At 43.8% G+C, this 23,327-nt stretch overlaps 1 protein-coding gene across 1 annotated transcript in view; it reads left to right on the forward strand.

The window, feature by feature from the left end:
- The window catches only part of Polr3b (RNA polymerase III subunit B), a 115,028-nt gene that overhangs the window by 55,859 nt on the left and 35,842 nt on the right, over positions 1 to 23,327 (forward strand). Inside the window, exons 15-22 of the mRNA XM_052752921.1 lie at positions 762 to 924; positions 2,740 to 2,893; positions 5,643 to 5,717; positions 6,246 to 6,344; positions 10,430 to 10,557; positions 19,030 to 19,239; positions 21,368 to 21,526; positions 23,015 to 23,132. Of these exons, the coding sequence (XP_052608881.1) occupies positions 762 to 924; positions 2,740 to 2,893; positions 5,643 to 5,717; positions 6,246 to 6,344; positions 10,430 to 10,557; positions 19,030 to 19,239; positions 21,368 to 21,526; positions 23,015 to 23,132 (1,106 nt within the window). The remainder of the gene's footprint in view (positions 1 to 761; positions 925 to 2,739; positions 2,894 to 5,642; positions 5,718 to 6,245; positions 6,345 to 10,429; positions 10,558 to 19,029; positions 19,240 to 21,367; positions 21,527 to 23,014; positions 23,133 to 23,327) is intronic.

Consider the following 23,327-nt stretch of genomic DNA (forward strand, 5'->3'; position numbering starts at 1 on the left):
CAGAACAGCCCACTGAACTCTGAGCACACAATAGCCTTTCCAGCCCAAAGTTCAGATGCCATGACAGTCCTCAAAAAACACCGTCAGGTCTGTCATAGCAGTGCCCATTGACCTGGTACCAATCTCTACCTTAGTTAGGGTTTCTGTTGCTGTGTAAAGTGCCATGACTATAAGCAACTTGGGGAGGCTTACACTTCCAGGTCACACTCCATCACTGAGGGAAGTTAGGGCAGGAATCTGGAAGCAGGAACTAAAGCAGAAGCCGTGGAGGAATGCTGCTTACTGGCTTGCTCCTCCTGGCTTGCTCAGCCTGCTTTCTTATACACCCATGACCACCAGCCTAGGGATAGCATTATCCACAATGGACTGGGCTCTCCCACATCCACCACTAGTTAAGAACATGTACTATAGCCTTGTCTGCAGCCCATTCATATGGAGGCACTTTTCTCAATTGTGATTCCCTCAGATAATTCCAGCATGTGTCAAGTTGACAATAAACTAGCCAGGACAATGTCTTTTCTTGTCATCTGAGGATAAATTCCTCAGGTTAAAAATATACACATTTTAAAGGTGAGGTTATTTGTTTGAGGTAGGGGTGTGTGTGTGTGTGTGTGTGTGTGTGTGTGTGTGTGTGTGTGAATCCCCAAGTGTCCCTTTCAAGGTTGTACTCTTTTATATTGCTACCAACAGAGTGCTGAGCATTTTCAGATACAAGCTCTACTTTGTATGACTAACATTTGTGACTGTCTGTTTTCTGTTAGGCCTGTGGTTTGGTTAAAAACTTGGCCCTTATGACACATATTACAACTGACATGGAGGACGGACCTATTATTAAGTTAGCTGGTAACCTAGGAGTAGAAGATGTGAATTTACTGTGTGGCGAAGAACTCTCTTACCCCAATGTGTTTCTTGTCTTCCTGAATGGTAAGTATGCTAGAGAGACATGTTCTTCCTAAGCCAGTGGTTCTCATCATGTGACTTACAAACCCTTTGGGGGTCAAATGACCCTTTCAAAGGGGTCATCAGATATCCTGCATATCAGATATTTATGTTATGATTCATGACAGTAGCAAAATTACAGTGATGAAGTAGCAATGAAATAATGTTATGGTTGGGGTCATAACAGCATGAGGAACTGTGTTAAAGGGTCACAGCATTAGGAAGGTTGAGAACCACTGTCCTAAGAAATCTTTTGGGATTAGAGAGGGAATCCATTGCTTTTGTATTTAAAATATAAACATACTTTAATTATGGCCCTAGATAGACCTTTATTTTTTATTTTATTTTTATTGAAAATAAATATTTTCCATTCAGTATATTCTGATTATGGTTTCCCTTCCTCGTATCTCCCACATCCTCCCCACCTCCTTGCCCTTCCAACTCTACAACTTCTTTTTCTGTCTCTTAGAAAAACAAATAAACTAGAATAAAGCAAAACCAAATAAAAAACAAAGAAAAAGCTGAAGAAGCAGTATACATGCAGACACACAAACAAAACCCATAGGAACACAAAGTATGGTCAAAAATACCCAAACAAGGGAATATGAGACAAAAACATCTCCAAAAATACTGTTGAGCTTTTTGTCTTGGCCGTCTACTTGCTGGGCATGAGGCCTGCCTCTAAGTGTGGTTTGTACGCCCAGTGAGACTCACTGTGTGAGCGGTTGGTTGTCAATGGGAGATGGCTTGCACAGGTCCAAGCCAGATGGGATCCCAGCCCTGAGAGGGCAGTGGACACAAACTCCCATCCCTGACTGAGAAGCTATCTCCGGTAGGCACTAATTTGAAAGGAAGAAAAGTGATAACAGAAGCATTTGATCTTTTGACTGTGGTACCCAAGATTCTGAGAACATGGAAGAACAGCACTGAGGCCCATCTACTGCTTTCCATCTATGTGAGCTGCTAAACTACCCATAATAGAATGAGCTTTGTGTGATGTGTTGATAGCTAGTTAAATGTGCACACAGATCAACGCACTTCTCAGTGTCAGCCATTCAGTTACAACTCAGCAGCTGGGGCAAGATGGGGCTCCTGTGTTCATAACCATTTCTTCTTTCATGTTACTCTGCTTCCCTCGAAGCCCCCAGGCTGGCTGGCAGCAGTGTGCCCTGCCCTTCCTCCGTTTGACTTGGTCGCTGCAGGTTGTCTGGTGTGCTCATCTCTGGCCACTGCTCTTGTTTTTCCCCTCTCCTCCCCCTTTGTGTACAGGCTCTGGAGGAAGGGTCAGCTGCCGCCTTGTTCGTGTTCCAGGAGTTGATGGTGGGCTGGCTCTCAGCCTGCGCATCATCCTGTGCCTCTGAGTCCTCATGCTAACCCTGGGAGGTGAAGCCTGGCTTCGTAGTTCCTCACAGGCTCTGTAGTGTCGGAACCAGGTACAAGGCAGAGTTCTCAGCACTCGTCCTCCACAGGACACCTGTGGATTGGACAGGCCAGGCTTCACACCTGCCTGTTCTGGTGGAGACCTTATGTCCCCATGACCATGCTGACAGCTGAGGACAGTGAAGCGAGCGAACTCTTGGGGAGTTCCTCAGTCAGTGTCTGGTGTGATGGCCACGGGCTTCAAGGCCCCCAGACTCTTCGAGCACACCCTTGTGCTGCTCCCTAGAGTCTGTGGACTGGTTTTCATGTTAATAACCATTTTCAAATGACTGCTCATTCAAATGACTTCTCAATATTATTGGATGGATCATTTAAATCAGATTATTTTTTGTTTCTGACTCCCATGTTTTCTCTGTATAGGCAACATCCTAGGTGTCATCCGAGACCATAAAAAGCTTGTCAGTACATTTCGACTGATGCGAAGAGCAGGCTACATCAATGAATTTGTTTCTATCTCTACAAATCTTACAGACCGCTGTGTTTATATTTCCTCTGATGGAGGACGGTTGTGCAGGTATGTTGTTATAAAGAACTTAAGCCTCTTCATGTGAACTTTTGACAGAATTGGCCTCGCTTTTAGTTTTGAAGCTGCTTTAACCTTTCTTGTCCTGGAGATGAATTTAATTCAGTTACAAACACTTTAGAGACTAATGGGAGGTTTGAAAACCAATGGGAGATAATTTTTGTCCTCAAAGTTTTATCTGCCAGGAAAAACAGAAATAATTACTAGCAACAACCAGCTGTGCTAGGAAAGGATGCTGTCTGTTGTCTTATTGGGTGTGCTGTGTGTGAGACTCTTATTTGAATTATTTTCTTCTTTAGTGAGGAACTTGGTGGGTCTGTGAAGCTGGAGTAGAGTAGAATTGGGTTTTTCTTGGCAGTCCCCGAAGTCACTTGACTCCGGAGTCTCTCCCTCTGTACTCTCCTGAGCTTTGAGGTTCTAGTGGAGTTGGAGAGTAACTGGAGAAAGGCGGAGGCAAGCCGAGAGTGAAAGTGTGAAGACCCAGATGAAGAAGGTAACTAGAAAAGTAGGCTCCTTTTGTTCCCGTGTCGAGTGTTGAGGTGCTTGTCACGCACAGGTGGAGTCCTTCAAGCAGACGACACCCAACTAGTGTCTGCCCCCACGCCGGCAGACGTAAGCTCAGATCACCTCTTGCTCGGTGCTCCCTGGATCCTCACAGCTGTCTCAGCTCCTGATCTTTCTCAGTATTTCTCCTCGTCCTTGACTCTCATTCCTTCTGGCGCATTCTTAATGCTTAGAGTAAAGTAATTTTTGTTTAACCTGTTCAGAATTGGTTTCTTTTACGGTGTTGCTGAAATAAGATACCCACGCTTGAGTCCCAACTGGCCACTTAGTGACTGTGATTCGGAGTCTTCTTAACTTTCTGGGGCTTGGTTTTCTTGACTGAAATGTAAGTGGTAGTGCCTACCTATGTCTGGGCTAAGAACTAGCTAGTAGGCTGTGGTAAGTGCTTACATGGAGTTGTTACTAAATGGCCTAGGCAGGCATGGTGGCTCAGTGACCTTAATCCTAGCATTTAGGAGGCAGAGGCTGGTGGTGGATCTCTGTGAGGTCCACCCTGGTCTCTGTGGTGCGATCCTGACTTAAAAAGAGGAAGGAAGCAGGTATTAGACAACATGACTTTCTGAGAGGCAGGAAAAGCAGTGGCATGTTCTAAACTATTCCTGTTTGGAATTTCTTTATTTCACTGTATCCATATAATAAAACATGTTCTAAAATAAAGCTAGTTGTTTTTCAGAAGTAATTTTATAATAGCAGATCACAGATCTGGCTGGATAGGAGAATTTATTGAGTAAAGGGACTTCTCCCCTTCCTACTCTGGTTTCTGCTCTGTCTTGTGAGCCTCGACCTGAGCTCCAGGAGCGGGGGTGGGGGGGGTGGGGGGGGTGGGGGGGTGGGGGTGGGCGGGGCTCCTGGAGCGTGGCAGGAGCAGGTCTGCTTCTCACCAAAAAGCCAGAATTTGAGGTACTTCCTTGAAGAGCTCGTCCAACTCCTGTTCATGCTCATGCCCCCTTTTGTGAGTGATGAGCTCTCCTTGCTCGTTGGTCTTCACATCCTTATTTGGGCTTCAGGACAGACACGCAAGTGTCTGCTAGCACCTCACTCCCCCGTAAGAGCTGTTTCTCTAAATAGCCGCAGCCCTTGATGCTTCCGTGCGTGCCTCTTCTGTTTGTGGGTGTTTCCTGCAGAGGCAAGTCACTGCGGACAGTTACAGGTCAGTCTGCCAGAGTACTCCCTCCATCTCACCCCCATTGGTCATAATTCCTCAGGAAGGAAGCTGTGTTCTTGGTAAACATACAGCCAAGTGAGCTGTTTGTCTGTTCGGTGATGTTTGTCATGCATCCAACCACCTCAGACGTCTGGGTCTCCTCTGAACTCTTAGAATAGCTGCCATTATTGTCTTCAGTGACAAGTCTTTGCCTGCGAACACCGTAGGCATTACAGCAATTCTTCTGTGTGGAGATATGTCCCAGGATTCCCCAGTGCATGGCTAAAACCATCTATAGTACCCAGTCTCTAAAATACCATCCTTTTAATCAGATAACTGAGACTGCTACTAAATGGCTAACAGGCAGGTGTCCTGTTAGTGCTGTGTAGTACGGATGCCCTAGAGAAAAGGGTGATTCCCTTCCCAGGTAGAATGGAGCAGGGTGGTACAGGATTTCACCACACTGCCCAGAAGGGTACATGATTTAAAACTTCCTAGACCACAGTTGACTCTAAACTAAAGTCACCAAAAGCACAAAAACACTGAAGCATGTGTAAAGGGAGATTCTATACAGCAAATATTCCCAGTGGAAAATAAAGAGGTGCTTCTCTAGTGCTTTACACAGTCTAAAAAGTATGGCGTGAAGATTCTGTGCCCTGTCGAGACTTCAGTGACTATGATCCTTACGTTGCCTTTTCATTTAAATCCAAATGATTCTTAGGACAATTGGAAGGGAAACTGAGTGGTGAACACATACTCACTTAAGTATAGTGGTGTGTGTGTGTGTGTGTGTGTGTGTGTGTGTGTGTGTGTGTGTGTGTGTAGCAGAGAATACAGTATGTCCTCAGTCTATTCCAGGAAGTATAGGGGTGTGTGTGTGTGTGTGTGTGTGTGGGTGTGTGTGTGTAGCAGAGAATACTGTATGTCCTCAGTCTATTCCAGGACAAGCTGCATCTACCCTGTCTCATTCCACAGTGGTGAATAGAACTGGCTGATGTCATTCTTCTAGTAAGTTGTTATTCTCCTTCCTAGGCCTTACATAATTGTCAAGAGACAAAAGCCAGCAGTCACAAATAAGCATATGGAAGAATTGGCTCAAGGTTACAGGTAAGTGATCAAAAGTAGGAGTTGTTAATCTCTTTAACTATGGACTCACATGCTTTAATCAGCAGTAACGTTCTTGGATATATACTGTAGGAAAGTATATTTTCATCTCCAGTCTATTGACTCCTCCCCACAAGTATACCACAGCCAGTTAAAAATCATCCATGTGCAGTCGCCGGCATGTGATGAAGTACTTAACAACTTAGCTCCTGAGGATTATAGAGCCTTGATGTAAATCACTCTCCATTAGCTGCTTCCACAAAGCAAACCCTCATGGCCTTGTTGCTGATGGAGACACTGCATCCTCATACCAGTTTCTAAAGTCGATGTTCTTAGGAGTGGGGACCAGATTGGCAAGTGCTTTTATTTTAGTGACTTGTAACCCATAAACATGGGTTTCAGCTATCTCAGTGTATGGATTCTCTCTAGGGGAGAATGGAATTAGGGAACGAATGAAAACCAGGGTCTTTTGTTGTCATATACAGTACTGCAGCAAAATGTTTCAGTGTCTCCTTTACCACTATTTTTCAGGAACTTTGAAGATTTCTTACACGAGAGTCTAGTTGAGTACTTAGATGTGAATGAAGAAAATGATTGTAACATTGCACTCTACGAGCACACGATTAATAAGTAAGTAAGATTGGAACAACCACAGTTCAAGTCCATGTGTCCATAGAAAGTCCTGTGTTTTCACTGTCCTGTTAGGTCCTGGGGGTTGTTTTGTAATAAAGTATAACTGTCGTTGGTCCCCGTGAAATGCCACAGAATCACTCACAAGTGGTCTTTAGATTGAATTATCCCTCCTACCATGTGACATTTGGTGTATACTTTTAAAAAGAATTGCCTCTCTGATTTTAATATCCAACCACAGTAAACATTGAGCTAATGAGTCAGGATTCAGAATATATATTTGTCTGTCTTAGATAGGATTTTGTCAGTGGATATCTGAAATCTTCTTGTTGGAGTAGGAATTCCACACATAGTATGTTGTAAAAACATTGCTGAACATATGTGCAGTGTAAACTTGAGATGCCAATGTGTTCATAATATCTCTTCTACCACACTGGTATTCTGAAGCCTCTGTGTTCCCTTTGGAAGACATCGGAGGACGTCTGTACAACTTGCTTTGCAGCCATTAATGTACCACTTGGCTGAAACGGGAATTTCTGTAGTTATATTTTTAAAAGGAAGTTTAATACTCATACTTGATAACTGTTCATATCTCCAACCACAAACAAGTAATTTCCTTCTTTCTGCTACCAGAGAAATGTATGTTTGTATTACAACTTGATAAATTATGCTTTTTAGTCAGGATTTTACACCTTCAGGTGATGAGCTTTTCAAATTACTCTTATACTCCACATTACAAGATGGAATATAAAAGAACTGTTTTGTAGTAGACTCTGTTTTAGAGACAGCATCTCATTATGTAGCCCTGACTGATCTGGAACTTACCATAAAGCCCAGGCTAGCCTCAGAGATTCTTACATGTCTGTCTTCCAGGTACTGGGATTACAGGTGTGCATTACCGCCATGTTTAGCCTGTAGCACATGTATAGGTGACAGATAAGTCCTGTGTTCTTGAGCCCTGATTGCTCTCACCTGTCCATGGTTCACCACCCCATCTTCCACTGAGTCCAGGAGGCTGCGGTTGCTTGTCCCCCGCAGCCTTCCATGTCTCTCAGGAGTTCTTAGGACGTTTGCTCACACTCCTTCTCCCCTCCCCCACTGTCAGCCATACTGGCCTCTCTTCACCTCCTGGGCCTCCTTCAGACCTGCAGTCGGGTCACTGTTGTGCGGCCTGAGGACCCCTTATAAACAAACACCCGTATGTCTTTGCCCTCCTCACTGCTGGTGCTTACTGCCGTGGAGTAAAAGTGTGTTTTACTGACCCATTTGTGTACTGCATATCTTCCTGCAGTAGGGCATTACAGGGCAGGGGTTTGCCCAGTCGCCAAGATACTGTTTGGATCAAATTCATTGTATTTTAAAATATAATTCTATTGTTTTATTCATAGTCTAGATGGGTTTTTTAATGTAGATGTCCATAAAATTTAAAAAATGAACTTAGACTTGGAGTGTAACCCAGATGGCAGAGTACTTGCCTAGCATATACAAAGCATATTGTATATGCTAGGCAAGCACCGCATACAAGCCCCAGCACCCAGTAAAGCCAGGCCTAATGGCACCTGCCTTTAGCAGGGCACACACCTTTAAGCCCAGCACCCAGGAGGCAGAGGCAGGCAGATCTCTAGGAGAGCTAGAGCTACAAAATGAGATCCTGTTTCGAAAAAATTAAAATTAAAATTAAAACCTGGTTTAGTGGTACATGCCTGTAATCCTATCACTCCAGAGGTGGCGGCCACAGGATCAGAAATTCCTAGTGATCTTCACTCTGTCCTGTGCTCCGTAAGACCCCGCCTCCATGAAAAGACTGAACCTGCGTTCTTCCCCATCCCATAAGAGTCCATGTCCCACAGTACCCAGCACTGGCTGTTTACTGTGTGCTAAGTAAATGTAAGTGTGTTACATGTAGTAAAATCTCTTAATTGCTGTTCAGGATACATTAACAGTGGTTATGATTTTAAAGGAAATTATTTTTCTTTTTCATAAAACTAAAATTCAGAGCATTTAGATGTTCAATATTTATGAGAGGCTATATAATCTTATATATGTCACTGTGATAAAAGAAAAACTGTGTTTCCTTTTTTTTTTTAATTAACTCAATCTTTATATCTTACAAATGCTTTTTTTTTTTTTTTTTTTTTTTTAACAGAATTTCATCCTGGCTAGTATTTAGGCAAAACATTGTACTTAAGGAAATTCTGGGTTTGCTTGCTTGTTTTTTTTCCAGTACCAGGAATTGAACCTAGGACCTCAAATGTGCTAGTCAAGTTCTCCATCACTAATCCACATCCCCTAACCAAACTCTGTTTCATTCTAGAGTAGAGAATTCAGCTTTAAGTTCTGCTTCTTAAAACAAAAATCCCCTAGACCTTTCTCCACTCTGCTGACAAAGGTTCTGATCACATCTCAGGTTCTGCTAGAAAATGCTGTTCTTCTGCGAGGCGTTTACCCACCAACCCCACAGTTCCCCAGAGTTTTCTTGAGTGTGAGCAGCAGGAATTATTAGATAGAAGAATTTAGATTGTGGAGATAAAGAGATAGAAAATAAAGGATAGCCTCGAGAGGGCCTGGAACCTATTCCAACGGGCCCTGACTAGCTCTGCCCCAGGGTATTTATAGAGATGCCAAGGGGTGGAGCAAAAGACCTCCTCCCCCAGCACAGCCAAGTGCAGACCATCTCAGACACCTGCACTCAGACCCGTGGTCCTAATCATCCTCTCTATGCAGACCTGAAAACGGGCTCCCGCATTCTTCCAGCTTAGAGATAGTGGAAAGCATGCCCCCCTCAGGTACATTATAGCTCAATTTCCACAGTGGGTGGGGACCTGGTTTCCTAGAATCTCCTCTTCCCTCAGGTGCTGTGAACCTTTGAAATGGCTCAGGTTCTATTGTGTGGACCCTTGGGTGAGGAACAGAGGATCACTGTGTGGCGTGTATCCTGAATATATGACATGCGTTACTTTGAGTAAAAACCCTTGCATACTCTGGCTGCTCTCTCCCATGAAAACATCCTAACTACTTTACTATTTAGCCCTAACCTGAGTTTTCTGCAGAAATGTATTATGAAGTAAAAAGATTCTGACACCTATTAGATTTCTATAACAAACCTATCCTATAAGAACATAGTGCGAGGCCCCAGTACCTACAGATTTCTAGTCGCCATATGAACAGGAAAATAATGAGTGATGGATACTGAGGACTGAATCTGGGGCTTCACAAGTGCTGGATAGGTTCTTGACCACCTAGCTCTATCCCCAGCCCTTAATTTTAATATTTTTGTGATCCCACTCTGTCCAAAATATTGTGTCATCATAATGAACATTTTAACGAGATATTTTACATTCTTCCCATTGTAAGTCTTTAAAATATTATATATACCTATAGCCAAATTTCATTAGAAATGCTAAATCTGATAGAACTTTCACAGTTGAATAGGTAGATTCACAAATGTAAATTGTTTGAAATATAATGACAGTTTAAAATAAGAAACTGAGTTATTTAATTTAAATTTAAACTTGAGTTTTAAATTTTAAATCCATTAAAATTGGGTAAAATCTGAAATTTAGTTCTTTAGTAGCCTAATGTTTCAACTGCTCAGTAGGCACCATCAGCTAATGACTACCACTGGTCTGCACAGGTCTGTAGTGACTCATTTTTCAAAGAGATCTATTCCTATCCCCACACAGTGATGCAGGCTCCTTATTGATAGAAGGGAAAGCACACTTCTCGCCCATGTACAAGTTAGTGCACCATACTTCTGTGTTTGGTATAGAAATTCCTCTCTGTAATATACCATTGGTAGTGTGTATGATAATATCACTTTATTTTTATATAGACACTGTTACACTGTCTCCCTTCTCTTTTATTTCCATCACTGGTAAGAATTTTTATCACAGAACAGTTTAAATTCTTAGGTTTCATCACACTTTATTTCAGCATGTTTTTATTTTAGCAGTTTCACTAGCATCAAAGTTTATTGTCTTATAAGTCCCTTGGGGACCTAGGAAATAGTAATTTTTATATCCTTAAACAGATACTGATTTTAGTATTTGATGCCTAAACTGCCTAACTCTTCATTAACTTGCTAGAGATACCACCCACCTGGAGATTGAACCCTTCACTCTTCTTGGTGTTTGTGCTGGCCTTATCCCATACCCGCATCATAACCAGTCTCCAAGGAACACCTACCAGTGTGCCATGGGCAAGCAAGCCATGGGTAAGATGCCTTTAACCTGTGTCTACACGATTTGGAAAAAGACTTCCATCTTTCTTCTCACTAGTGTGTGTTTGGACAAATCAGATGTTGCCAACCAAGCTCAAGGGCCCGTGGAGCCCTGGTGCCTGCAGGATCCCTGCCCTGTCTTTTGCTTGAATAAATGCAGATCTCAGCTTGTTTCCTTAGCCAACAAGAAAGCACAAAATACATTTCCCGTAATTGTGAGTGACTATAAACATCAAAGCCCTGGAAGTGTAAGTTGACCAGGAAAGGTATATGAAGGAGCAGAGCAGTGGAAAGTGAAGGAGGGGGAGGTTGAGGTTACCAGGGAGGTTTACTGATAGTCACAAACTTGTCCTGTTCTGCTGTTGTGTCTCCTAAAACTTACACACCAGTTTCCAAGTCCTTTTCCTTCCCTTTCTCCTGTCTTCCTATAATTTATCTACCCGTCCACACATCCGTAACCTTTGCTGAGCAAGACTGGCAGTCAGGTGTGGGGGGAGGAGCCTGGACGCAGACAGCAGACAGAGCTCTCTGGGAAGGAGTTTCAGTGCACCCGGAGGACCAGCAGATCAAACCTCTCCAGGATCTGGGGATGGAGAGGGAGAAGAGGCCATGCAAAGCTGGAACCGCATTGAATCTTGGAAGGGAAGCATCTTTCCAAGAGAAAATAGGAGCAAGCATTTTATGGGAGCCTTGCTGCATGGTGTGTCTTTGTGGGAAGAAGACAGAGCGATGTGGAGGAGAGTATACACTACACGGAGAGTCAGTATGACCCAGGGAGCAGTCTGAGGAGTCCAGCCCATAAACAGTCTCACTTAGAGACTTGTTGAAAGTGGTTTTCAAATCCTAGTACTCTTAATGAATTTCCACTCCCCTTATGACATATCATTTCTAATCTCAGGGGCTACAGGAGCTTCATTTTCAACATTGTGAACACAGAGAGGAAGGTCCTGTGTTGCCATGCTCAGCCTCTGTCCCTCTTCCAGCTGCAGCTGGCCTTAGGAAATTCTGTTTGCTCAGACAGACAGGAAGTGTAGAGACATCTTCCTGAGTTCTCTGTGCCCTTTGCCTGGCTGTGGAGAGATGAGGCACAGTGTCCCACCACCGTTTACCTGAATGGTGTGGTGGTGGGCAGCTCTGAAGAGCGGCTCACCCATTTATGTCCCATCACCCCGGTGTGTAGTCTGATGTCCTGCTCCTGCTTGCTCCCAAGTTTCTGCAGACAGCACCGGATGTCACGGAAGGACTTTCACTGCTTTGGGGTTTACCAAACCACTTTGTTTCGTGATGTGAATCCCTGCTGAAACAATACACCTTTTGTGGAGACCTTCAGCAGAATTAACACGAGACTAATCACTCCTCACCAATGCCGCTTGTTTTGTTTGGAGATACAAACCGAAGCACTGGCCATCTCCAGCTAGTGAAACTGTTTTAAACATAAAGAACAGACTTAAAAAAGGGGGAAATTGTTTTTATCACAACCCTCCCCACCAAAAACAAACAAACAAACAAAACACAGCCTTTATTTTGCGGCCCCACGTCTGAAGCGTTGGGCTAGTTACCACACACAGTCGGGCAGGATCAGTGTGCACAGAAAGCCGATTCAGTGTCTGGGGAGTTCTTTTGTAGTCTTCTGTGTGAAGGTTTTTTCCTCGTTTTGTTCTGAGTGTCATTTGCAATTCATTGTCTGTGTTTTCTGAGGTTGGTGTATTCAGCTGCTCTGACCCTGGGTCTTGCACAGTTAGCTCCTTGGATACAATCCTCTGACGTTACTGCTGACGCCGGCAAGACAAAAGCTGCTGAATATGTTAAGTCATAAAAAAAAAATGCCTTTCTACTGTTTGTTATTATAAAACACACCTGACTGGGAAGGAGGGCCTAGAGAAGTGCATTTCAAGTTGGCACATGGCTTGGCCACCTTCCCCTTTGATCCTGAAACAGCTGCAAGAGTAGCAGAGGGTCTGTGTGAGAGACAGACACGGGAAAAGGTCAGTGAGGGAGAGGGCCCATCAGAGGCCCAGGTCCCAGGCAAGCCCGGCCCTTTGAGCAGGGCTGCTCCGGATCAGTTGAGCTCCCTGAGTCCTGGCAGCTAGGAACTAAAGCCATTTGAAAGAGGGCACATTGCTGAAGACTGTTTTAATCTCATAGCCTGTGTGGATTTTCCAAAGTAATATTTTCCTTGTTATTTGTCTGCTAGTCATGTAGAAAGTGAAAGAGACTTACTAATCCAGAACTGGCTCACTAAATATTCTAGCCAACCTGGAAGATTTGTGTGTCCAACCCATTGCCCTTTCAACACCCCCTCAGAGAATGAAACACAGTAACTCCTTTTCTCTTCTACAAAGAAGAGCGCCAGGACCTGTGTGACCACAGGAACTCAGAGCCAATCCCACAAGCCGGCTGCAGAGGTGCTTCTTAAATGGCAGACGCTTTAACTATTAAGTTTAATTCTCCACATGGCATCTCTCTGCGCTGCTGAGACCCTCTCACTTCTGTGGGTGTGGCTGCCGGTGTCCTGACCTTTCAGGATAGAAAGTCAGGTAAACATCTGGAACCGGTCAGGCTCCAGGTCTCTGGGCACTGGCTGTGTGCTGGAGCGGTGGGGTGCGCTCATAAGGCTGAGCTCAGCCTCTCCCTCTCAGATCCTGCCTCTTACTAGCTGGCAGTCCTCTAGTGGAACACTTTCTCCTGAAAGGATCCCTCAGTCTCTATCAGCAAGTTAATGAATATGCATCATGGCCTTCCTCCAGCCCTTCCCCCATGAGCTCCAGATTGCCGGACTAAAACAAAACAAAAAAAGCAAAAAAACTGAGGAGCTGGGACGACCTCCTTTTGTCTTCAGCAGAGTCTGTCTCTGAGAAGACCATCTCCTCCCGTGTTTAAGCTGGGACGGGGTGGCCTGAAATTGAGGTATTTAAAGCACATGATGTTCAAGAATCCTCATCAAACAAACTGTTGCATCCCCCTGTCCCGGTGTTTGTTTTGCATATCTACTTACTTGTTTAGGAGTTCTAAGAAATGGAGGGGAAAGCCTTCGCCATTTATTCATGAGGATTTTTAAAATTCTGTTGATTAAGGTTTTTTAATCACTGTACCTCTTCTGGGTGTAGGTGTGTGTGGTAGTTCCTGACTGAAATGCTTCCGTATTATCTCAAGTCTCTCCGGAGCTTCAAACACCGTGTCTGCATTCCGTACTAGACTCACTCACGTGGGTGAGGTTCCTGTGGTCCGGCTTCTGTGGTTTCTGTGGTTCCCCTGAGAGTGATAGGAAGTCACTGCTTCAGTCTGAGTTCAGTCTGTGGGTGAGAACCCAGGGCTTCATTCATGCCAAACACATGCTCTACCAGACCTGTCCCCAGACCTCCAAATTCTTACACAAATTTGTTTTTTAGGCGAGATAACAATCTGTGAGGCATGCCCTTTTTTTTCCTGACAAGAAAGCTGAATTCCAGAGTGGTTGAATAGCTTGCACCATGGTGCATTATATCTCTTACAGAATCTCCTTTATAAGATTTACTGAAGTTCTTCTCTACAAAAACTCATGTCCTTCCTATTTCCTGAACTTTTGTGGCCCTAATCAGGCTGGCTTTTGTACTACAGTATAGGTTATAAACTCATTGAAGACAGGAACGTACTTTATTATTGTGTCCTTGTGCTCAGCCAGCTTGGTGGGTGGCATGGTAAATACGTCATAAATGTTTCTGAAACAATGAATAAATGAATGGATGGGTGGGTAAATGAATGACGCTAATACACCGCTGGATTAGGTGGCACAGGTCCTTAATTTCAGCACTTGGGAGACGGAGTCAGATAGAACTCCGTGAGTTCCAGGCCAACAGGGTTATATCTTGAGGTATTTGTCTCAAAAAAATGCACAAAGTGGAGAATGATTAAGAAAAAAAAATCCGGCATTAATCTCTGGCCTCCATGCACACACATGCATGCACAACTGCACACACGCACACACATACACAGGGAGGCAGGACGGGAGTTTTCAGCTAAAGAAGTCATACAACCACCTGATTCTGGTTTGTTCTAAAGCTTCAACAAGAGAGACAGTGTGATATTGAGTCAAGGGTAGGTGTGTGATTGGACAGAACAGAATTAACCGTTGAGAAAGAGGTGCGAGCGTTTATAAGCAGCTGATTTTCTGTCTCTCTCTCTCGTATTTGAGACAGGGTCTCACTATGTATCCCCACCTAGCCTACTCACTATGTAAACAAGGCTGGCCTCAAACTCGTGCAGATATGCCTGCCTTTGCCAAGCGAGTGCCAGGATTAAAGGTGTGTGCCAACACACCCGGCTCTGGTCTGAATTTCTTTACAGTCATTATCCCCCATTTTGAAGCACTAAGTTGTCTTTATAACTAATGTTTGGGGTTTTTTTAAAGAGTTTTTTAAATTACGTGTGCGGTGTGGGAGGAGGAGAGAATGTGCCTGAGTGCAGGTGCCCACAGATGTCAGTGCCCTGGAACTGGAGTCATCCATGGTTGTGACTTCCGGGTTGGGCACTCGGAACTGTACTGCAGTCCTCTGGAAGAGCAGCAAGTGCTCTTTATTGCCGAGCTCTCTCTCCAGCCCTGACAAATGATTTTTAATGAAAGTCTCATAACAGTTGTTTGGGGGAAAAAATTCTCGACTAAATATATTTTATTTTGTATATCTATATATAAAAAGTGAATATCAATTCCTATCTGATATCATAAAAGTATTAATATAAAATGAATCATACCCTAAACATAAGAGCTAAAACTAAAACTTGGAAAACAAAACAAAAAAACCCAAACCAAACAAACAAAAAAAGCCAGGCATGGTGGCACACACCTTTAATCCCACCTTTAATCTTACATTCTCAAAGATGTTACATTTCTTCTTCAAGTTTTAGTTTTTTGTTTTTGTTTTTTCGAGACAGGGTTTCTCTGTGTAGTTTTGTGCCTTTCCTGGAACTTGCTTTGTAGACCAGGCTGGCCTCGAACTCACAGAGATCCACCTGCCTCTGCCTCCCGAGTACTGGGATTAAAGGCGTGCGCCGCCGCCGCCGCCGCCGCCGCCGCCGCCGCCACCACCACCACCACCGGCTCCATCTCACCTTAAATAACCTTTTCCCTGTTTTAACATACATGTGTTTATGTTGTAGGCCCCTTGATAACTTACGGAAGTTATCAGGAAGATGTGGCTCAGTAAGAAAAACGGTGTCCTGTAGTAAGCAAAGGGAGTCACTGGAGACAGTGGTTACAGTGAAACTGGGCCATAGAAACGAAGCACAGCCTGTAGGTGCCTCCTGTGTTAGCGGTGTGCCGTGTGCATGCCGGGCCAGCACAGCCGCTGAGCTGCAGCCCAGTCCTGCAGTGCTCTGGAAGGAGACTGAAGCAGCAGGAAGGTCATTTTAGCTGAGCCTGTGCTTCCTTGGGCAAGCCTCTTGACTCAGTTTCTCTAGATACTTTCTCAAACAAAAACCCTTCTTGACAAATATTCATAATTTTAGAAAAAAATGTAAGGATTTGGTGGCATTGTAAGAATCTGTGGTATAGAAATTTAGTTTATATGTACTGTTTTAATATAAACATCCATTATGCTTCCAAAAATACTGTGTATAAGTATAGTACATACATTTTTTAAAGAAAAGTCTCCGATGAATCATAACCCCAGATGTGTTCAATGATCCTGCTGTTCCTCCATTTAGTGGTCAGTAGTAATGCTTGAGACTCACGTTCTGCGCTTGAGAGCACAGTGTACAGCGGGATCGGGCTCCGTGGCCATTGTTGAGAGACACGGCCACTTACGTTTCCCTGCTGCACGATAATGCTTGTCTCAGTTTCAGAAGACATGTTTTGGCAGCCTGGTGGGACATTGCCTGAATCCTCAGCTCAAGCTGAGTAAACTGCACAGCTGGAACTGAAGTCACAGCGTAAATTTTAAGTGGCTTCATAGAAAGACGTAAACTTATTGTCCGGGGACTGAGTCACGATCCCAGCAGCACTAGTCTTTCCGAAAGCAGCACATGGTCACTGTCACGTGTCTTGTCCAGTCGATTCGCTGTCACTAAAAGAACACAAATTGCAATTCCTAGTGCAAACTCAACCAAAGGGCCACGAGGTGCAATTTGACAATTGTTTTTCAGCTGATTTTTGGTAAGTTTTGTAGAGATTTAAGCACAGATACATATGCACTGTTAAGAAGCACAAGTTCTTCACTTTGATTTGTTTGTCATTTCCCGAGCAACCGTAATGAGCTCCCCAGTCTACGACGCCTCCCTCCAGCGCGGCCCTTGTTGTTTGTGACCTTTGGTGGTGATTGTCAGGCAGTACAAATCTTTTTTTCTTTTTGCTGCTCGAGTAGTTGGTTTCAGTCTTTTTTTGTTTGCTTTTGTTTTTTGTTTTTTTGAGACAGGGTTTCTCTGTGTAGCTTTGAGCCTTTCCTGGATCTCGCTCTGTAGACCAGGCTGGCCTTGAACTCACAGAGATCCGCCTGCCTCTGCCTCCCGAGTGCTGGGATTAAAGGCGTGCGCTACCACCGCCCGACTGGTTTTAGTCTTGATTTAAGATTGCTGTTGATTTTTTTTGGGTGGGGGAGGTAGTGGTGGGGATGGAACGCAGGTGATCTAATAGCACAAAGATGCAGAAGTTGGAGGAAATCAAATACAGAGTTTGGCTCAGCTCCACACAGTAGCACTTAGGGCCCATGCATGGAGCAAGCAAAGCGTCTGCTAATGCTGACACCTCGTCTCCTCAGTCACTCCTCAGTGAAGAAGTGCTCAGAAGTTCAGGGGATTCAGTAGCCCCCAAATGATCTACCGTGGGGCAGGTTTTAGTTTCCTAGTTTAAACATCTCTGTTTTAAAATCAACCTTGTGCCTATGAGCCCAAAACATGGAAAGACTCTACTTCAGGAAAACCATGAAGCCCACTGTAGGGTTAACGTTCAGATTTTACTTGTAGATGACAATTGCCCAGTAACACATACTTCTAAGGACTGTCAGGTGAGAAGGCTCCTCATCCTAACCAGACTACATCCTCACTCCTCATCCTAACTAGACTACATCCTCACTCCTCATCCTAACTAGACTGTCCTCACTCCTCATCCTAACCAGACTACATCCTCACTCCTCATCCTAACTAGACTCTGTCCTCACTCCTCATCCTAACCAGACTACATCCTCACTCCTCATCCTAACCAGACTCTGTCCTCACTCCTCATCCTAACCAGACTACATCCTCACTCCTCATCCTAACCAGACTACATCCTCACTCCTCATCCTAACCAGACTCTGTCCTCACTCCTCATCCTAACCAGACTACATCCTCACTCCTCATCCTAACTAGACTGTCCTCACTCCTCATCCTAACCAGACTATGTCCTCACTCCTCATCCTAACCAGACTCTGTCCTCACTCCTCATCCTAACCAGACTCTGTCCTCACTCCTCATCCTAACCAGACTCTGTCCTCACTCCTCATCCTAACTAGACTGTCCTCACTCCTCATCCTAACCAGACTCTGTCCTCACTCCTCATCCTAACCAGACTCTGTCCTCACTCCTCATCCTAACTAGACTGTCCTCACTCCTCATCCTAACCAGACTCTGTCCTCACTCCTCATCCTAACCAGACTCTGTCCTCACTCCTCATCCTAACCAGACTATGTCCTCACTCCTCATCCTAACCAGACTACATCCTCACTCCTCATCCTAACCAGACTCTGTCCTCACTCCTCATCCTAACTAGACTCTGTCCTCACTCCTCATCCTAACCAGACTCTGTCCTCACTCCTCATCCTAACCAGACTATGTCCTCACTCCTCATCCTAACCAGACTCTGTCCTCACTCCTCATCCTAACCAGACTCTGTCCTCACTCCTCATCCTAACCAGACTCTGTCCTCACTCCTCATCCTAACTAGACTGTCTTCACTTCCTTAGGAGAGGGGACCTGGCATTTCCCCAAGTGTTCCTCATGTTTGGTGCAGGTAGATGTTTTTGTTTTTTGTTTTTGTTTTGTTTTGTTTTGTTTGCCGCTTTATAATAACAAATTAACAAATCCAAGCTTCTCTGCTGTCATTTGAATTCTTCTTTCTTCCACCCATTCCTCCTCTTTTCCTTTCTTTTTCACTTAAAACCTTTGCTGTCATTAGATGCATATTTTCGTTGCGCTGTGTCAGCTCCTGCATGTGAAGACTCGGTGTTCTCACATCATCTGAACAGAACCCAGTATAGGTTCAGGTACTGAACTTGTAAAATTAACCAGTAACAACTATATTAAGTCCAAAAAGCTGAAATGATTTAGATTGTCATTACTCTGATTGTATTTCTGGGATTTTAAATATTAGGGAGAAAAGTTGCTTTCGAAATCAATGGCTACCATATGGGTATTACTTTTGTATTTTAGTTAAGCAAATTTAATGTATTTAAATTCAATGCTACCTGATTATTCTACAGGATATAATGATTGGTTTTGTTTTCTTCAATATTAATAAAGGTACCATTGGATACAACCAGCGAAACAGAATTGATACACTTATGTATCTACTGGCATATCCACAAAAACCCATGGTTAAAACGAAGACCATTGAGTTGATAGATTTTGAGAAATTGCCAGCTGGACAGAATGCAACCGTTGCCGTGATGAGTTACAGCGGCTATGACATCGAAGATGCGCTTGTCTTGAACAAGGCCTCCCTAGACAGGGGTAAGTGAATTCTCAGAGCTTGAACACCAGAAGTACTGTTTTCAGAGTCAGATAGTGAGTGATGGTTATTGGTGTTAGAACACAGTGCAGGTTTCGAGTATTTGACCTTTATACACAAACTCGGGCTGTTGTAGATTTTATTTAAATTGAGAATTTCATAGGAGGACTGTATGTCATCCCACCCCTCTTTCTCCGTTTTTCATCGCCCCCATCCAAATTAATAACCTCTTTATTGTTATACACACACATGTTTATAAAATGTCTAAGTCCATTTAATGTTGCTATGTGTACATGTGTTTAGGACTGACCATGTGGGATTGACTAACCTATCGGGGAGCTTGTCCCTAGAGAAGACTTGATTTTCCCTATCAGCAGCCATTGATTGCCTTTAGCTCTTAAGCTCGAGGTAGAAACTTGTAAATCTCCCCTGCCCACCTCAGCGAATCAACAAAAGTTGTTGTCGTGCGGCTCTTGTTTAGGTAGTCATTTTGTTGAGGTCTCGTGGGTGTCTAGAAATTATAAGGCCTGTTACACTTTTGTGTTGGTTTTGATTGCTCTTTTTTTTTAATGACTGACATTGAAAAAATATATTAAATGTTTAACTTTAGGGTCTTTATTACTTTATTAGTAGCTTGAAAGTTTCTCAAAGAGAAAAATAAATGAGATTTTTTTTTTCTACCAGGAATTAAACAGTGCATGCACTAAGTTTCATTTTGTTTGCTTCTAATATATCTGTTAATATATGCAGCAGTAAACCTGTGTTGAGAAGGCAGATGGAAAAGGCTATTACTATACAGTTTAACCCCAAGTCTATGATACATTTGTTAGCCAAATGTCAAAAGCTAGGAATGTACATTATCCTACTGCGTAGTTTTTGTGCTCTTCTTCTTCTTCACTCCTTTTAACGTGTTACTCTCGCAGGTCACCACTGCCTGCCCTAATGAGCACCACCTGGTCTGCAGGCTGACTTCTCTATTCAGCCTCTAGTTCCTTCCCTCCCTGGCATACCCACAATGCCTCCCTTCCCTCTCCCTAGTTGCTAGGCAGCCGTAATAGTACTCCTAGATATGTGTCACTGGCATTAATGTTAGCCGCACTGAATTTATGCCCCTTTTTTCCTCCAATGACAACAGCCATGCTTTAGAACTAGATATTTTCCTTTCTGATTAACTGGTAACGTTGATGTGGAAATCTGAAGACTTTGTGATGTCTATCAGAAACTCCGAACCACGATTTAATGATCCGACTTTACCCTCCGTTAGCTTTTAAGCTTCTGCCTCTAAATAAAATGTCCATTTACGCTTAGAAGAAACCCATGATGAGTTTGTGCAGTTTGGACTCGCATGCACTGCAGCATGTTGCTGTTAATGGCTGTTGTATCACAGTTTCAGATCATGCAGCCTTTGCAGAGCAGCTGGCTCTCTGAGCTGAGTTTACTGTACTGCACAGGTCCCTGGGAGCCATGATGATGGGAACCACCCGAGACTTACAAATGACTCTGTCTGCCTTACACTCTTTTTCATCTCACAGTCACCCTCAACGTTTAAGACAGGAGGCAGGGAGCCGATGTGTTTCCCTTTCTGCAAAAATAAATACTATTTTGCTTGCTTGCTTAGGTCTAACCATAAATGCCAGAATCAAAGAAGGGAAGACCTTTAAGAAAGGCTTAGCAGAAACTGTACAGAGCGTGTTTGTGCATCCTGACTTAAGAGTTTTCAGATGTGCTCCCAACTTCCTGGGTGACTGAGGGTGTTCGGTTTCCTGGCCTCACTCAGAAGGCCTGTAACAGAAAAGGATGGCCCAGGTGGTTTCGAAGGCCCTTTGAAAGCCTGGTGTTCTGAGGCCTGTGTCACTTCCTCCAGCATGATCTAGTGGATCGCAGCTGGAACGTGGGAGTTGAAACTACGGTGTCTGTATACATAAGTGGCAGAGGAATGTGAGCCATTCTTTGGATTGTTACCTGGTTTTTGCCAGTTCCAGATTTACCAACATAAAATAGTTTGAGGTTTGGTTTTTCATTTTGTCTTTGGAACTGTGAGGTGAAGTGGCTTATTGAATACCATAAATCCATGTTTTGTCCTAGCTTCATATTACCAGGGATTCTGACCCATTTGGGGTTTCCTTTCAGGTTTTGGGCGTTGTCTTGTGTATAAAAATGCTAAGTGCACATTGAAGCGATACACCAATCAGACTTTTGATAAGGTGATGGGTCCCATGTTGGATGCTGCTACCAGAAAACCCATCTGGCGACATGAAATCTTAGATGCAGATGGCATTTGTTCTCCAGGTAAAAACCCTTAAAGAATAATGAATTTCAGGGTATACTTGTGAGATTGTGAGAGTTATTTAACAGTATTTCTGAATTGTTCATAATATTCAGCTAGTGTGGTTATTTTCAATGAGTCTCCTTCCTCTCTGTTTTTCTGTGCATTATGTATGCTTTCCCGCAGCAAAAATGTATTCTAGGCTAATCTTAAATTATAGAAAAGCCATATTTTGAATAAGGTCTTGACTCTGTATCTATGCTGGTATTTCTTAATATATACATTTTGCTTATGGTCTTTCTTTGGACTATTCTTTTCCTAAAAGAAATGACTCATTATAATTGCAAATGTGTAATGAATTTGTTTGTACAGCACACAGCCCTCGGTTCTACAGGCTAGTGTAGAGGGCTGACATTGATCATCGGATCACACAAGCATGTCAGGTTACAGCTGGTGTAAGGAATCAATCATAGAGATAACTGTGATGCCATTGTGTGGCAAGAGGAGGCACCCTAGTGTGGAAGATCTGCAGAGCCTCTAAGGAACTGCAGACAGGAAGAGTATCTGCTAAAGAGAGATGGAAAAGTAGTTTCTAAACCTATGTGAGTGTCTGTGTATTTGATAGCTGAGGTTATCTGAAAGGAAGAGAGCGTAGTAGGGCTGTGCAGAACACAGGGACCGTCACCTTCCACACAGCCTAGTCATAGTTGAGCCCTGGGTGGACAGTCCTATACGGAGCTAGGATTCCCCCCAAGCCACACAGGTGTGAGTCCCCTTTAGTCCATCTACCTTTGCTTCTGGGAAATTTCTGTGAAGTGTTAGCACTGGTCACTGTGGCTTTCAAAATAAGCATGAGGATGGTTGTTTCAGTAGCTGGTCCTTAGAATAGAAAGAGCAAAACCAGAGGTATTTTTTCTCCTTTCCATGGTAAGCTGGTGGTAACTTGGTTCTGATGGAAATGTCTAGAGATAACAAGTGCTGCTAATCTGTTCTGCTGCTGTTGGCTGGGGTGGTGCTCCCAGTCTGTTCTGCTGCTGTTGGCTGGGGTGGTGCTCCCAGTCTGTTCTGCTGCTGTTGGCTGGGGTGGTGCTCCCAATCTGTTCTGATGCTGTTAGCTGGGGTGGTGCTCCCAATCTGTTCTGATGCTGTTGGCTGGGGTGGTGCTCCCAATCTGTTCTGATGCTGTTGGCTGGGGTGGTGCTCCCAATCTGTTCTGCTGCTGTTGACTGGGGTGGTGCTCCCTTGTGTGTGGTCTCTTAAGACAGCCTCTTGTGGGTGGAGGTGGGGTTTCACTGATATGTGGTCCTGAGTCAATATCTCATTAGTTTCCATCTGGTTTTTTCTTTACAAACCCATCTCTGAGCCCTATTGAACTTGACTTCCCACCAGGATGGCCTGTGTCTTTCTTCCATGTCTAGATTTCATAAACCAAGTCTGTCCGTGGTTTTGTGCCCAGCAGCCTTGCATTCTAATACATAACAGTCTGTTTGGTGCTGTCTTCTTTTCCTCAGGTGAGAAAGTAGAAAACAAACAGGTGCTTGTAAACAAGTCCATGCCCACAGTGACCCAGATTCCTTTGGAAGGAAGTAGTGTGCCGCAGCAGCCGCAGTACAAAGACGTGCCCATCACGTGAGTATTGCTCAGGCCTTGATAACACATAGAGATGTCTGGAAGAAGAATGGATGGAGGAAATGATATGTTATACAGGATTATGTATCATGTGTAAGTTATACGGTCCTTATAAATTGAAGAACTAGAAATAGCAATTTTTGGATACCTCTGTTACATGAAAACGGTGTGTCATTGAAGAGAACTGAAGTGTGG

The sequence above is a fragment of the Peromyscus californicus genome, unplaced genomic scaffold, assembly GCF_007827085.1.
Source record: "Peromyscus californicus insignis strain IS unplaced genomic scaffold, ASM782708v3 Scaffold_24__1_contigs__length_46423439, whole genome shotgun sequence".
In the NCBI taxonomy this organism is placed as follows: Eukaryota; Metazoa; Chordata; class Mammalia; order Rodentia; family Cricetidae; genus Peromyscus; species Peromyscus californicus.